The 16432-nt window shown below is 42.3% G+C and overlaps 2 protein-coding genes across 5 annotated transcripts; both read left to right on the forward strand.

Annotated features, from left to right (window-relative positions):
• The first annotated feature begins 794 nt into the window (after positions 1-794).
• Positions 795-5831, forward strand: atf4a (activating transcription factor 4a). 2 transcript variants are annotated; one of them, XM_078274867.1, is made up of 4 exons: positions 795-1002; positions 2365-2541; positions 2833-3138; positions 4063-5831. In XM_078274867.1, exons 2-4 carry the CDS (start codon positions 2496-2498, stop codon positions 5040-5042), a joined length of 1332 nt encoding a protein of 443 aa, XP_078130993.1. In that variant the 5' UTR covers positions 795-1002; positions 2365-2495; the 3' UTR covers positions 5043-5831. The 2 variants fall into 2 exon arrangements, with proteins under 2 accessions (XP_078130993.1, XP_078131001.1); XM_078274875.1 differs by having other exon boundaries at positions 800-1002; positions 4066-5831.
• Positions 5832-12521: 6690 nt separating this feature from the next.
• Positions 12522-16387, forward strand: LOC144533529 (uncharacterized). Of its 3 annotated transcripts, none has more exons than XM_078274945.1 (3): positions 12522-12788; positions 13855-14119; positions 14864-16387. In XM_078274945.1, the coding sequence occupies exons 1-3, from the start codon at positions 12691-12693 to the stop codon at positions 15533-15535; spliced, it is 1035 nt and encodes a 344-aa protein (XP_078131071.1). In that variant the 5' UTR covers positions 12522-12690; the 3' UTR covers positions 15536-16387. The 3 variants fall into 3 exon arrangements, with proteins under 3 accessions (XP_078131071.1, XP_078131079.1, XP_078131088.1); XM_078274953.1 differs by having other exon boundaries at positions 12695-12855; XM_078274962.1 differs by having other exon boundaries at positions 12695-12840.
• The last annotated feature ends 45 nt before the right edge of the window (positions 16388-16432 follow it).

Here is a 16432-nt window from a genome sequence, read left to right on the forward strand (position 1 = left end):
GAGACAAATCAACAACTAATATAGAAATACAGGTCCAGATACATCCCAATAAAAGCTGGAAATATAAGAGACAGACAGAGGAATAGCTACACAGATGTGAACGTTTTTTCCTCTTATTATTTAGTAACTTTACTGTACACAAACAATATGATTTTAAAATAACTTAAATACAGTTCACAAACCTGGATACAGTGCACAACAAGTAAAAGCGGGCTTTTTTGGGGGCGTATTTAATTTGAAATGCTTCTGAAATAAGTGGGCACCGGAAATAAAACATAGTGGGCTACTGATCTTTTTTTTCTTTTTAACAAATGTAAAGGTATCTTGAAGTATGCATTATTTGATGTTTGTTGTGGTCTCCTAATCAGTCGCTGACATTTGTAAAAGACTCAATTTCTCAATGTTTACATTTTGCATCTGACCTACATTTGACTTAGGAGGACACTCGTGTTTAAAGCTCCGTATGGATCTATTTTGTCAGCTGTTTCGACGATATGCATTCTAGCCAATCACAAACCAGACTCGAGCGGAGTAATACAGCGGCGCTTTGGGTTAACGCTACTTCTGCCCACCCGGAAGTTCGTTGCTTGTACATAATTTTTCTTAAACGGAAACTCCCCTTACCCTCACGTTCTTATCCATGCCCTCACTGCTAGCAGAGACGGGTTAGACGCTATTACTAGTCACTACTACTACTAGTAGTAGTAGAGAATCTTTACTGCCAGTTACCATGGACGTTGTACCATAGGGATGTACACACACACGCCCCCGCGGTGTGACACGGCGGAGGAATACAGTCGGCGGGGTTTCGGCACTTTATATAGTACTGTGACTCTCTCCGCCCGTACATTGTTTCCATATTTGTAACAGTGACTGTAGACTCCCGGTGAAAGCCCTCCGGCGCTAAAATGGCAGTTTAAAGGCGTGCAGCGGCTATCCTTGCAGCGGCAACAACCTGGCAGTGCAAAGGCTAAGTGCACTGGCTATTTCTGGCAAAATGGCGTAAGTATTAAGTATATATCGACATATTGGCTTCAGCCGCCTACATGTCAACTGGACTAACATTAGCTATATATGCAGTTTACAGACATGAGTACGGTTAAGCGCTTGGACGTTAATTAACGTCTAACTTACATGAGACTATTGTTGCAATGTATACAACGTAGATCCCGATATTATGACTTCCTGGTTCAGGTGTCGGTGTCAAATTACGAACTGTTGGTTGAATTAACGTTAACGGTAGCTAGCCAGCCGGCGGAACAGCTTGGGTTGTGCCGAGCCATGTTAACAGTGTCCTCGGTAAACTGCAATAACTTCAAGTCTATGTAAAAATCGTATGTATTTCACAGTGGCAATGAGGCTAAACAAATTGAACATTTGTGTTTGTGTATATTAGCTAGCTAAACATTGACAACGTGGCGTGTCCAAAATGGCGCGCACTCTTTCTTCAAGCCCTTGTACAGATGGCTCTGTTGTGAAAATGGCGGTTGCCCTCCCACATCTCCTCTGTGACGCACTGAGGGCGGAGTTACTGGCCAAAGCATGACCAAATTAGGAAATGTTATCCCCCGGTGGAGGGCGGGGTGTTTCTCCTCAACACCGCTTTGTCACTAAAGTGGAACGGATTAGCCAAAATTAGTCTCCCCTCCCCCGTGCAACCAGCCTAACTACCCAAGCACACGTCAACGAGAAAGTTGTATTGTTTGCACTAGGGTTGTCAAAGTCAGGAAGGTGTAGGCCTACTTGTTTAAGGAATCGCAGACACTGAGGAGTGTTTCAGATATACAGATAAGGTTGGCCTATTTCAAAGGCATGTCTCAACTTCAACTTTATTTGTGTGCAGCAAGTATAAATGCATACAAGACACATGAATACATACAAGTTCTACACACAGTCCAACTGGAACACAACCGTAACAGTACGAGGACAAATAAATACCGGTACAAGGTGCATGGATAGCAGCGTCAAAGTAACCTACATAGGTTAGGAAAAAGTGCATATCTGCCTACAAAGTTGACACAGTATAATCAACAATGACCATCGTCAACAACAGCATCCATTACATTACATCACCAACTCCTTTATCAACGTTTCTGACATCCTCAACACATAGTCAACAGACTAGAATATATAACCGACCAAGGAATAAAGAAATTATGGTACTGCCACTTATCATAATATTTTCATAGGATTTCAATACCTTTTACTGTTCACAATGTTTGAACCATCAAACATGCTTGTTCAGGTGTGTTCAGCTCCCAAAATCTTTACCCATATTTAACCCATTAGGGTTCTACACTCAAACTGTCTTTATTCCTCGCTTTGTCCCCCCGTAACAGGCATCTCCGTGTCTCCTTTACCCAGGTCTCTCTCGGCAACCACCTACAGCTTTGCTGCCGTCGACAGCAGTACGGAATCCCTCGACTTGCTAACGTCATCAGACTCTCCTTTGTTTTCATTCACCCTTTCACGCCTAACATTGACCAGCAGCAGCCATGACACTCGAGCTGGCATTGGAGGACGTGGAGGCCCTGTACTTAGGTTAGTGTTTTAATGACAAATGTTCCTAAAGCACAACTACAAATGTTACTGAATATACAGCACTCTTGTTTGGATAAGAAGCTGGAAAGTGTGGCAAATTGCAAAGCTTAGCATGAATTAAAACATGTCATGTATCAAAACAAATGTGTATTTTGTGGCTCTGATCTTCAAGTCTGACCGTCAGATCGCCAGGCTTAGCGGGGCTACAAGTTGAAACGCATAATTTTTCTATATTACGTAAGTATTTTGTACAGAAAATTAGGCATTTAATGATGAGGTCCTTGTCCACAGGGCCCTCGTTTTTGACGGCTGACCCCATGGGGCCCCTTCTGGACCTGGATGAAGAAGAAGCTCTTTCTCCCTCCACCTCTCTAGAGGGGAAGGCGCCAGCTTCGCCCCCCCTCTCTTTCTCCTCCTCGTCTCCCTACCAGACCTTGTCGTCCTCCCCATTTTCTTCTGCCTCCCCTCCTCCCTCTCCTCCCCCCACCCAATCCTCCTTGTTCCTGGGAACCAAGGCCGGAGTGGACTCCCTGTCCCTCCCCTGGCTGGGTGCCAGCGACCTGCTCAACGCCCACGTTGGAGCAGACGATGGCAACGGTGAGAGTGACTTAAATTTCACATTGATGAAATAATAATCGGAAGCAATAAGGAACAAAAGATTGTAAGCACAGTTGAGTAGGATTACAATTACTGTATGAGAGTAGAGTAAGGTAATTCACTAACTAAACATGGAGCTGATATACAAAGGAAAGTTATAGGCTAAATTAGAAACCAGCTTTATCAGTGAGTTCTTATGTGGAAAGAAACCAAGGGCAGAATGTTTTTCCACCACGTGAGGTGATTAAGTTGGGAATGCTTACTGCTTTCAGGCTAGCGGTTAGTATTTTATAGGGGCCTTGATGTGTTTGTAAAGCACTTCTGGTTGCCCTGCAGGCGGCATGCCCTAGATGTTAAAATTAGGTTGTACTCTGACATTGTTCCTTTTTTCTTTTTTTAAAAGGAGTGCCACATTTTGACATTCCTACAGTGAAGTTGCTCAAAATATGTGGGCGTTAATGTCTTTGGCAAGACTCTGTACAAACTTTGGCCAAGACCAAAATTTAAAGGCATTAATTGGTAGGTGTGTTGGGCAATGGAGAACAATCATTGGTTAGCAGCTGGCAGGTGTGGTTCTCAAGGGTGTACTTGCTGGCTCAAACCAGTTTAGCTGAATGTGGTATCTCATTGCGGATCTTAACATCTATTAAAAGTAAGAGGTTCCTGGTGTTCTGAATACACAATCGAACAGGTTTATGTGCGTCACAAAACCATAACCGTACAGGGTGGGAGTGTCAATGATTAATTTGTGCTTGAGGTCATCATTGAATAAATTATCAAGTGACCCAATATGATGTGAAATCAGTTCCAGCAGTTTGCTTTTGTATTCACTAAAGACATCCAATCAACAAAGACTTTTTTTTTTTTTTTTCTCCTACTAAATGTGTGAAGTAATAACATTAATTCATAAATCATCTCTATCAGCAGATGATGCTTTTGCAGGCATGGACTGGATGTCAGAGAAAATCGACCTGAGTGAATTTGACCTGGAGTCCCTCATTGGCTCCTGCTCATCCGATGAGTCTCCCACCTCCCCTAAGGATCTCCTGTCCTCCCTGGACTCCCACATGGATCTGGATCTAGACTCCTTCGGCACAGGCATCCCCGCCCAGCACGAGAGCCTGGAGCTGGGTCTGTCACTGCCCAGCATCCCCCCGCTCCCTCTGGAGCTCTCTCTCCCTGGAGCGGGTGAGGCCAAGAAGACCGAGGTGGCTCCGGATCAAGAGCTTATTGTGAAATCTGAGCCTCCGTCTCCAACCTACACATTGGAGCTGGGCAGTGAAGTGGATGTCCTGGATGCAGAGAAAACGGCCACATCCCTCACAGCCACCATCATTCCAGATCCCAATGGAAGCTATCAGACAACCAACCCCATTGTGCTCTCTATTCCCACCTCTGGCCACTTTGTTGTGGTGCTCACCAGCAAAGATGAATCCTCCCTTGTATCTCTCCCTGACCAGTCCATTAAAACATCTCCATCAAGCGACTGCGACAGTGACTCTGGCATCGAGTCCGTTGCCGGCTCACCTGCCCGACTCCCATGTCCTCCTCCTGCCCCTTCTCCAGCAGCTGGTTCCTCCAGGACCAAACCCTACTCCAAACCAGAGCCCTGTGACACTTCCTCCCCCTCGGCCAAGACCTCCAGGGTTAAATCGGTGTCTGGTGCTCCCAAGGTGGAGAAGAAACTGAAGAAGATGGAGCAGAACAAGACGGCAGCCACTCGCTACAGACAGAAGAAGAGGGTAGAAAAGGACCTGCTTCAAGTCGAGTGCGACGAGCTTGAGAAGAGGAACCATGAGTTGGCGGAGAAGGCAGACTCCATCAGCCGAGAGATTCAGTATCTCAAGGACCTGATGGAGGAAGTTCGTAAGCGGCGCGTCAAGACCAGTTCAGTGCCTTCGTAACCAGTATGTGTAGTGACGGCGTCGTTTCTACTCCAACACTCGCATGCCACAACAAAAACACCACTTTGAATTACAAGTATGTTTTAAGAGATTAACAAAAAAATGGCATGCTAGGGTGGATGTATGAAACTCGCTACAGAAAAGAGGGAATTGCTAGATGAAAGCGAAAAGACTCTGGAAGTTGATGATTGTTAGTGTAGAGCAGGGGGCTGGGAGGTAGTCAGGTGAAGCATCTGTACATGCTTGTCTCTCAGTCCCCTGTTAGATCCCCAAAATGTACTCTCTGTCTTACTAGCGGTACTTGGGCAAACAGGCAGGGTGTATATTTGTATTTGTAGACTAGGCATGCAAAACAGGAGTCAACATTCAGTAGCTCCCGGTAGTGTTAAACTTTGAAAAGAGATTTCGTCACACTCAAAGCATCAGTCAACAGCCAGACCCCAACTCAGTGTCAATAAAATGACCCGTGTCAGTAAAGTGAGATAGCACTCTTACCTTGTTACCCACTCCTTTTTAAACCTGGTGTCACCCCATTTCCACTATCCTCTTTAACAGCTTCAAGTCCAGAAAGGGGCCTCAACCTATTTATGAATTCTTGATGTTACACTGTCAACTTGGGTTTATTTTTTTGGTTATGTATTTCTCTCCTCCTTTGCTTGCAGATATTAGATATTGTTAATACTGGATAACACCTGACCATGTCTTGAGTAGCTCAGTCTCTTAGCACAGCTGTATGGCTTGTAAAAATGCTTGCTCTTCTTTTTCTAATAAATATCTATCAGAACTCAAGTGACCTGTGTGATTTGCTTTACTGATTTAAGATGGTATAAAACCGAAAAGCTGCAGATGCTTTAAACGTGAGAAGCTAAAACTGCCATGTTATTGAGCTGAGGATTTATTCATTTTCAAAATTGTAAGTTGATTTATAATGCTTTGTGGAAGCTTTCAACAAAAGATAAAGCTGTTTCATCTATAAGCAAAAAGGGACAACCCAAATTTAAAATGCATGACATGTTTGGAATGTATTCCATCATAGAGTAACCACAAAAGATTTTGTACAGGAGTACAACAGGCCTACGTTCTCAAATATAGCCGTAGTAGAGACAATGGATGTTAGTCATTGTTAATATGGCAGTCATATATGTACCTATGCAACAGACAAACTAGAGACATCTTGCTGTACTGGTTCCACTGTCCTCAGCATAATTATGCTGTACTAGTATTTACATGTTCCATGCATGAGTCTTAGAGTCCATGATGCTAAATGTTGGTGTGTCAGTGTAATCCAGTAAATAAAGCTGGTTTATTATTAGGAAAAGGGTATGGACACTGAGGGTTACTAGAAAACCAGTGCATAGTAGTTGCAAAATATTTTAAATTCTGCAGCAAGATAAGGCAGCACACACCTTTTAAATGATTAGTGCTTATTCTTGGAAATTGATAAGTATTCATATGGGGGTAATAGTCCACAAACATCACTAATTTAACCTGGCAAACAAGTTCAAACCAGTCAACTTTCAGCTGTAAAAAGCTTAAGTGACGTCTCGTGTCATTATCTAGACTCTAGGTACTCTTTTCTGAGACGAGGAGGAAAGCGAGAAACATATGGGCAAACTTTTTATGGGAAGGTCCTTGTAATTGTGAAACCAGTCTCGCCAGTCTCATGTTTCACAGGTGGGTGTCAGAGGAAGTACATTTTACATAGGGGTTGAGCCACAGATGTCTGGTCTTTAACAGCTTGAGTGCCACATATGTGCTTATTAAGCATCTGTTGTGTGTGTGGTCACATTTGGAGACATTTTTGATATCAAAGCAGTCGATTAATAAGGACAACCTTTATAACTTGTTTCAAAAGTGGTGCACATGTTAACATACTGTTCTTTCTGTCTTAGTTGTGACAATGTGTAGGCGATTCCAGTAATGCAGTACCTGCTGTGACTGAAAGTAAGTCAGTGTAGTATCCCTGAAAGTGATACTAACACGTGTGTGTTTCAGAGTCAGCTCAATATGCTGACCACTGTCAAGCAGCTGTGTAAATTTAGTCTTGGCAGAAAAACCCGTGAAGCACACAGACACACTCCTCCCTGACAGATTCCACAGTAGTGAGGCCTTTCCCTCCTGAGAAGTCACAGATAAGAAGAGGGACCCAGCTGCATTGCTGGTTTAGGCAGATTCAACGGACCTTTCAACGGAGCTAGCTGTTGCAAAACGAGGCTTTAGTTCCGACAAAGTCGGTCATGAAAACGCCATGAACTAGGATACATGACTGCACACAAGCACGCACAGATTCTGGCCTGACACTGTCTTTGCTAAATTGCATGAGTAACTGTGAGGAACTGTAGTAATGATTACTATGGACCGCAGAGGAATGTGACGGGACAAGAATAATCTTTTCCGCGTTGCTCGGAGCCACCACACCCATGATCCATGTGGTTGAACAAACTGTTTCTTTCCGTCCATCAGCTTTCGGAGGTGCAGAAGATCACTTTCATTAGATACTCTTTCTTTTAAATACACTTTTTACTCTTAATCCTTAGTGCTTTAACAAAACAAACTTCTCAACCTCTGCCAGGTCCATGTGTGAAGCATGTTCGAGGTTTCTCTTCCAGTTACCGGACTCCACGGGCGTGTAAACCTCAGCTTTACTCTGGATTCTTAAGGCCTTCTTCTTAGACACATACATTACACACACACACACACACACACACACACACACACACACACACACACACACACACACACACACCTGGGATATGAGCGTGATATCAATCTTCCCATTTAAATTTCGGCAAAAAAAAGTGAATAAGCATCGAATTGTACTTCTTTATACTGAGAGGTGTTTCTAATATTTTACTTTCTGAATGTAGGATTTTTGTCATGGCTCTTCCATTAGACTGCATTAGTTTTAGCTATAGGTGTACATAATAACACAGCGAGTTTATAGCCTTTTAAGCTCTCCTCTTATTCCTTTCCTTTCTTTAAACATCCTTTCTTCACATCTGTTTGGACCTGTTGCCCAAAGCCAACCCAGTAAAACCGGTTTTGAAAGAGTACAAATTGAATTTGACCCTCGTATTGCCTGCACTTTGATGCTATAGGCTGTTGATACAATACTTCAAACTAGATTACATGACACGATGGCATCTGGGCCACCAAGGACTGGCCCTAGTAGGGCTGTAACTCTATTCATAGTTTGTCTACCATAAGTAAGTAACAGTCAAGCAATCTGACACTTTCTAATATTCCAGTCTATTCCTGGCTAATATTAACACGCCTATCATGTGAAGGATAAACTTGTTTTAAAGTCCACATATGGATACTGACATATTGGAAGAAATGGAAGTGCAGGATAGTTTATTGTGTCTGCAGCTTGGAGGAGTTGGACTGAAGGATTTATTTTGGCTCCGAAATGGTTTACCACTTGCGTTGACACTTCTATTCTACGTGTACGAAGTAGCAAAGTGTGCAGAACAGCTAGTTCCAAGTTTGTTTGTTTTTTTACGTTGTGCATTTATTTGCGTTCAAAAGTCCACATGTCATGGTAACCTTGACATTACCCAACACAAAAACCTACAAAAGCCCAGCACAGCACCTGGATATTTTAACAATCAACATTCACGGTTATGCGCCTTTGTTTTTAATGTAAAGTTGACTCATACTCCACCAAGAATATTGTTTGTTTGGAGTTTGGTGGGTTTTTAGACTCTACCGGTGATGATTCAGAGGCTTTCCCACTCATGATGTGAAGTTCTCCAGGAAAAATTGCGTTCTTGTATTTTTCCCCAGCAAATGAGAAGATTTGAATGACTGTTGTCATGAAAGATAAGAAAATATCAGAATCACTATATTTACTGACCTCCAACAACCATGTCAGCCACGACTGTAAACAAGCTATTCTAAGATTTAACGGCATTCGTTCCTGTGGGGAAATTACGTAACAGTAAAAGTAAAGGAAATGGGAAAGAAAATGAAGAAATAGGCCGTTATAAACAGTGTATGGGAAAGCTCCATCCCATTCTGTAGGTCTATAACGGAGAATAGGTGAAGGCTGCTGGCTGACAGGAACAAATCCACAGCAGCGGGCTTGAACACATAGCACTTTACTACAGCTCCTGCCATTGGTCAATGACCAAGTAGAGGCGAATACACTCTCTAACTACATGTGACCAAACCGTTAAACAGACTATAAACAAGGAACATGTCAAAAGTAGTTAGTTACTGTCAAACAGAGAAAGGGAAGAAAAACAACAGGTGCTCTCGATGACCCCAGGAGCAGTATGTGGAGCATTCAGTGACTTTTTGTTTGTTTCATTCATATTAAAAAATACCTATTTCTCCTCGTCATTCTTCAGACATCTGGGCTTATACACGAGTTTGTTACTTCACATCCTGTCAGTACATGTTTCATCCCTTGTGTGTTTCCTACTTTACACCTCTGTTGCCAGTACAAATAAAGTAGAACAAGAAGCTGGGAGGCAGTAAGAGTAATTTACCGATCTGAATGCATTTATTTCACTGCAACTGAGTAGCTTTGTTGGCTGCTTCTAAAATCATATTTCTTACATAAATGTAAACCCTTGAAAGCATTGCAGCAAAAGTCACTAATGAACTATCCACATATACGATTAATGATTTCATTTTGTTATATTCTTAAAAGTAAACAAAGCAGTATGACATCTGTCCAATCTGCCTTTTTTGAAGGGTGTAGCCGTCTCTTGAAAGCCCCTTATCATTTTCTGAAGCCTGATCCTTTTTCAGTCAAACATGACCGTGAACCTAAAAAGCAAATACAACTCTATATAACTCTAATACTTATTTTTTTTCTTAAAGGGTTCCTGGTGAAAGTTAACTCGCAGATATTGAGCTGATTTTTACACCAGAAACTTGTATGAGAGCACTTCTAAGTCATCCCGAGAGAGATGCTTTGGTATTTCTGTACTCCGCTCCTGAATTTCACCCAGTGTGACCCTGTGCCCACTCTGGCTGAGTGAATCATCGTGCTGGTCTTCGGCTGATATGGTCCACAGAGGATCTCTGAGCAACTGATCTCATTACTGAGGTCATGGGCTTCAGATTAGGAAGACAGATTTACTCCCAGAAAGTGGGACGACACATTTGTTCACTGTACCTCACTGTCTTTCACGTGAGACCACTTGTGAACCAAAGGAATTCACATTTATTTTGACATATGTTGGAAACAAATGTGCATGGTAACTTTACAGATAATATAGCTGACCAACACTTTCTGCAATTATAAGAATGGGCAATAACAGGTGTATTCTGCTATATGTTTGACATACATGCGATTATCCCCACTCCATGTATTCTTTTACCTTCCTTTTATTTATTTAATCTCATCCAAGTGCTTCCATCTGTATGAGTTCAATTGTGCAAGGGCAGTGAACATGTTTTGGCTACAGACAAAGTGATATTAGTTTGTGTGATCTTATATGTCTAACTTTGTGAGGACCAATGTGAGTTCTGTACCTGTCCTGTCCTCACTTCATATTGCTGTTTAATGGTTAAGATTAGTTTTTAAGAGGTAAGGTTATAATTATGTTTAGCTAACTTTTAGGAGAAGATTACTAGTTGTGATGGTTAAGAATATGATGAAAGGCTAGTAAGGCTAGTATGTCAATGAGGGTCTGCACAAGTGGGCCTATAATAGTACAAGTTTGTGTGTGTGTGTGTGTGTGTGTGTGTGTGTGTGTGTGTGTAGAATTTCCAGGCCATGTTGGTGTCTCGGTTTGAATGGACACCCATTTGTCTATTTGAATTGAAATACCGGTAGGCCTTCAGGTTCAGAAATCTAGTCAGTGTGGTTTTTTTTTATGTTGAAATTCCGCAGAAAGAGGAAGTGAGTAATTCTGAGAACAAGCCAAAGTTAAGAGGGATTCACACTTAAAACCTCACATTTGATAAATTGATGTAGATGGAATGAGTGTTAGACAAAGAGTTATGAATCAAAGGGTTTTATTGCAGCAATGGTGTTCAATTTCTTTCCGAACCTTTTTATTTCACTAGTGAACAATTCACTCCCTTTCGTCTACAGCTCAAGGGCGCCCTCTGGTGTCTCCTCTTCAAACTGGCAACAAAGATTGTATGTTTTACAAGATTGTATGTTTTATTGTGTGACCTATGTGTCATATAAAGTAGACCCCTAAACCAGAGCCTCTGTTGGATGTCACCGCTGTCAACATTTATTGTTGGAGAGTCAAAAGCTCGTCTGAATAACATCTCCCCTTCGAAGATGTTAACCTTTCTGCGTTAACACACACTTTGGGAGACATGAGTCAGCAGGTAACATGAATATAAGCTGTGCTGACACAAGCCAAAATGACCCAGTCATGTTGATGTGTTCATAGTCAGTGCCTGTAGATGCCCGAACAGTTCATTTGATCAGATTTTCAAGTTTTAACTTTTTAAAGCAAACTACAGTACACAGACATCCAGCAGTTACCTTTACACAATGATGGAAGATGAAGAGATGGAGCTGATCCAAAAATCTGCATGGACAAAAAAAGGGTCCAGTGCATTTATTTCCATGGTAATGAGCTGTGCGGTCGAGATACAGAGAAAGTACAAAAAAAAAAAGATGAAGATGGTGCTGGACGCAGATAGATTTTTGAACCTTGTGGACAGTGCTTGTCCGTCCCTCATTGCCACCACTGAGGTGCCCTTGAGCAAGGCCCTTAACCCCAACCACTCTAGTGCAGCTGCTCAGTCAGTAGGGAGTTGGGTTGGGAACCGGGGGGTTGCTGGTTCAAGTCCCCATACGGACCAAAGTATGGTGGTGTACTGGTAGCTGGAGAGGTGCCAGTTCACCTCCTGGGCACTGCCAAGGTGCTCTTGAGCAAGGCACCGAACCCCCAACTGCTCAGGGCGCCTTTCCATGGGCAGCCCCCTCACTCTGACATCTCTCCATTCGTGCATGTATAGGTAATGAGCGTGTGTGTAATTCAGGCCTGTGTGTAATGTGTATAAAAATAACAACAGTGAAAACATTGTAATTTCCCTTGTGGGTTTGATAAAGTATGAATTATTATTAGATCAGACTGTGGTTGTACTGGGCAGCTTCCAGGTATGAATGTGTAAATGTGATCAAGAGAGGCTTCCTCGGATTTGCACAAACTCAGACAATCGGGTCTGGGTTATAGTAAATAACCCAGACCCGATACGTGGTCTGGGTAAATGCATGTCTGGAATGGGAATCATTTGGGTGGTCACTGTAAATAAAACTCATTAGAAGAAGGTGGCACAGTAAAAGACTGGTTCAAAGAATTTCTAATAAGGGTTACTAACCCTTACCCCTCCGTAGACGGGCTTTGACTGGTTCCAGAAGGTGGCAGCAATGTAACATTACAAATGCCGGCTGCCGTAAAACTCCATAAAGAAGAAAAAGAAGCTGTGAACCAAAGCCCGTCTACGGAGTGAACTAACTCCAGAAGATGGCAGTAGTGCAACAGTAAATGCAAGGCAAGCCGCCGTTAAAACCCAAAGAAGAATAAACTGGACTGACTCAGAGTGATAGTGATAGAGAAAAAAGAATGGGAGGCATCGAGCACACAGCCCATGGCATTACAGTCATAAGACCAGTGCTTGCTGTTCGCCTATAGTTCCTTTTTCTGTCTTTCACTCAGCACTGCGGATGTGGCAAGGCGAAACCGCAAACACTGCCATACTGATAGCTGCTGCTTGTGCTTACTTTGCGGCCTGCTGCGAGCAAACAGAAACAGCTAGAAGAAGGTCGGTTGACTCATCACCTCCTTAGTGACTTTATGCTGTTTAACTTTACAAGGTTCGTTATTAGAAGGTAGGTCAGCTCAATATGTGTTAATTATTTAAACCAAACCAAACCAAACTCCCATTTAAAATGATGGTAGGGGCATTTTGTGAACATTTGTGAACTAAGTTCTACAATTATTTAGTAGTGGCTTTTATTTTGACAGATTTACCTGAACTAAAAGCCTTTGCTCGAGAAAATTAGTTCTAGAACTAGTCCAGCTAACGTTAACGTTACGTATGTTAAATATTCTTAAAAGCCCTCGTGGTCCAACCGTTAACCGACATGTTATTGTTTTTGCTTTATGTGAACAACAGGTCAGCTGAACAACTGAAATGACTATAATGCTTTTCTCAACATTTTAGAAAGTATCTGCGTCAGCTACATTTCTTGTATCATCTCCGTCAATACAAACCTTTCTGTAAAAGAGTTATTTATATATATATATATACACACACACACACACACACACACACACACACACACACATAGATCAGTGGTTGATTGAAATCATCTCTACTTGAGTAAATGCCACACTGTAAGAATACAACTAAAAGTGTAACTAACTGTTAGTCAACAACTAAAAGTCCTGTATTCATGATTTTACTTCAGTAAAGGTATGGAAGTAGGCTATTTGTAGAAAATGTATGAATCAACACTGGACCATGTAAGAAAAAAAAAATGTTCTGCTGTGTGATGTTTTTCCCAGTAAAGCTACTTGTTACATAAATGACACTTGTCATTGTGAGCCAGTCAGATTTGTCCATATTGAATTATCGAAGCATGTGTGTGATATGTGCCTCAGAAGATAACATTTTTTGCATATTTCTACTCCTATTTTTTGTTTTGTTTTTTTGCTGCATTAATACAGTAGCTTCATAGTATGGTATGTTAGTAGCCATTAAGCCCATACCAGACATGACAAATTAAACAATAAAACATTATAAATTGGTTTAAATTAATTATACTTCAAATGACAGATTAGACTGTATCATCCATCCTCTCTCTCTCTCTCTCCTGGCTCCACAGAATGTCCTCCGCTCTTCCCCGTCATGTCATCTGGGAGTCCGAGGGGCTGGTGGCCCACCTTAACCCCCGGCCCTGGACCTCGGGCTCTGTTATCCTGGAGCGCAGCACCCCTGGCAGCCTCGGAGGCAGCATCTTCCACCTGGAGAAGCAGGAGTTCTTATCCTGGCTGTTGGGGGCGAGAGCTGTTGCAGAGCTGCTGTGTGACAGGTTGGGGGTTAGGAGGTGTGCGCTGGTCAGCAGACCCCACAGAGACAGACCGGCCCAGGTGAGGGGTTCTTTGACCAGTTGATAGACTGATTGGCTGTACTGTGCATGGAAAGAGAGCCTTTAGGATTTAAAGGGTAACTACTGTTTTTTGTTTGTTTTTTTTCAATGTGGACTCCATTTCCCCATGCACAACGTCTTTTTCTCGTCTCGCGTTCCTCTCTCCACACCACTGTCTTCGGACAAAAAGTCACGTCCTGAGATCAAAAATGTTGTCAGACACTTATACTAACACTCTGAGCCTGTCAGTAGCACACACAAAAAAAAGGCAAGGCTCTACAATTGCCCCATTAAGTTACATTGCCGCTCGGTTGCCAATCAGAGTTTCAGTTAGAGCTGTGCAATATAGAGAAAATCAAATATCATGATTTGTTTTGATTAAATACCTCGATATTGATATTGCGGCGATATTGTAGGGTTGGTTTTAGGTGCTTTCACAAAATATTAACACAATGAGACTTTTGATAAATAATCATCAGTAATGTGGATATAACGACGTGTAATGAAGTGGGTAAAGGCAAATAATAAAACAGCTACAACAGTCTGGTAAGTTCAGAAAATGACATCACTTGACTGTAATGCAGCCTTTAAAACCAGCAAAAGACAACACTTGTGTCATGTTGCGATATTACGATATCCAAAATTTAAGACGATATCCAGCCTCATATATCGATATAATATCGATATATTGCCCAGCCCTAGTTTCAATTACTATATAGTACACATTTATTTTCATTTTCGACAGATCCGTGTCCTCCCTCTACATGGTCTGGATGCAGAGTGGCGCCCTCACCTGGCAGGAGAAGAGGAGCACAACGCCCACGACCCGGGCTACTGCACCTCGAAGACCGCTGGCCGATGGACTAACTCCAGCCTGACTGAAATCCAGACCAAGATTCGAGCCAAGCTCCCCATCCCTGACGCCCCGCCCGATCTGTCTTTCCTCGGGGACGATCCGGCTCACCCTGGCCTGTTTTCACGCATCGTTCGCGGGGAGGAGGAACAGTGGCGGGTGTGGGAGGACGAGGGTCATGTGGCCTTCCTCACTCCTTTCCCTAACTCCCCCGGCTTTACCGTGCTGGTGCCACGCCGACCGCTGACCTCTGATATTTTTCGACTAGAAAAAGAGGACTACGAGGGACTGGTGCTGGCAACCTGGGAGGCGTCGAGGCTTGTGGAGGAGGCGCTGGGCGCCTGGGGGATGGGGCTTATTTTTGAGGGCTTCGAGATTGACTACGCTCACGCCAAGTTGATACCACTGGTTCTAGCTTCGTCATCAGGCACGGGAAATGAGACCACTAAACCGCGACCTCCCCAGTTTTACCCCACTTATCCTGGATACGTGACCTCAGAAGATGGACCTGAAGCCAGCCTGGAAAGTCTGAAGGAACTGCACGCTAAAATTACTCAGATGTAATGCTGTTACCTATAGTTTGATTCCTACTCACTTGCTTAACTACTAGGGCTGCACAATTAATCGCAATTTTATCGAAATCACAACATGGACTAGTGCAATATCCAAATCGCAGGAGCGGTGCAAAATATGTGTCAAAGCGTTCTGAATGAAGTATTGTGGTGCTGCAGAGACGTCCCGGCCTAGAAATCCTATCCTACAGACTACAGAAAACGTGTGTTTGGTACAGATCCTCGCAAAAATCACACTATAATCACTTTATCTTTTTAAATGTTAATACTTTTTGTGAAAATGAGAGTAATGATACAAAAATGATCATTCCCTCTGATATCGTGAAACATATTGCAATTGCAATATCAGTCAAAACAATCGCAGTTAGAGATTTTCCTCATATCGTGCAGCCCTACTAACTTCTTATAGTTTTAGCTGTGAAAGGAATTCCTCTTTGCTTGAGTTAACAAGAATGGTGTAAAGTAACGAAATGAAAGAGATGTGATATATCTTCCATAATATGTCATTGACATCATTTTTTTAGTGTCACATTCATTAATGTACCACAGTCTTGTCTTTGACTAATCATGACTGAACAGGGATGCTGCTTTGCACCAGCAGAAATAAGTGATTCCTTTACACATTCATACACTTATTTAGAATATACCGAATACACCCAATAGTTTGTGTATTTTAAATATTGAGCCATTTTTGTTAATTCATAATAGAATCTAAAGTTCTGTTATTACAATCAAAATTTAAAAATGCAAAGACAAGTTCTTTCACACATACTGTACACGATGACAAACTCTTTAGGAAACATTCTATTTTTATTTTTTCAAAATAAAGACTTGTTGACATGTTTCTCTGTCAGAGGTTATTTATCAATATTTGAAAATGTAACATATC

The sequence above is a fragment of the Sander vitreus genome, chromosome 2 (assembly GCF_031162955.1).
Source record: "Sander vitreus isolate 19-12246 chromosome 2, sanVit1, whole genome shotgun sequence".
In the NCBI taxonomy this organism is placed as follows: domain Eukaryota; kingdom Metazoa; phylum Chordata; class Actinopteri; order Perciformes; family Percidae; genus Sander; species Sander vitreus.

What these genes read in the sequence shown, in the direction of transcription:
- atf4a (XM_078274867.1), top strand. Translation starts at nt 2,496, where the DNA reads ATGACACTCGAGCTGGCATTGGAGGACGTGGAGGCCCTGTACTTAG. An exon ending in CGTGGAGGCCCTGTACTTAG is followed by an intron (nt 2,542 to 2,832) that starts GTTAGTGTTTTA and finishes CCTTGTCCACAG; the next exon opens with GGCCCTCGTTTTTGACGGCT. An exon ending in TGGAGCAGACGATGGCAACG is followed by an intron (nt 3,139 to 4,062) that starts GTGAGAGTGACT and finishes CATCTCTATCAG; the next exon opens with CAGATGATGCTTTTGCAGGC.
- LOC144533529 (XM_078274945.1), top strand. Translation starts at nt 12,691, where the DNA reads ATGTGGCAAGGCGAAACCGCAAACACTGCCATACTGATAGCTGCTGCT. An exon ending in ACAGAAACAGCTAGAAGAAG is followed by an intron (nt 12,789 to 13,854) that starts GTCGGTTGACTC and finishes CTGGCTCCACAG; the next exon opens with AATGTCCTCCGCTCTTCCCC. An exon ending in ACAGAGACAGACCGGCCCAG is followed by an intron (nt 14,120 to 14,863) that starts GTGAGGGGTTCT and finishes CATTTTCGACAG; the next exon opens with ATCCGTGTCCTCCCTCTACA.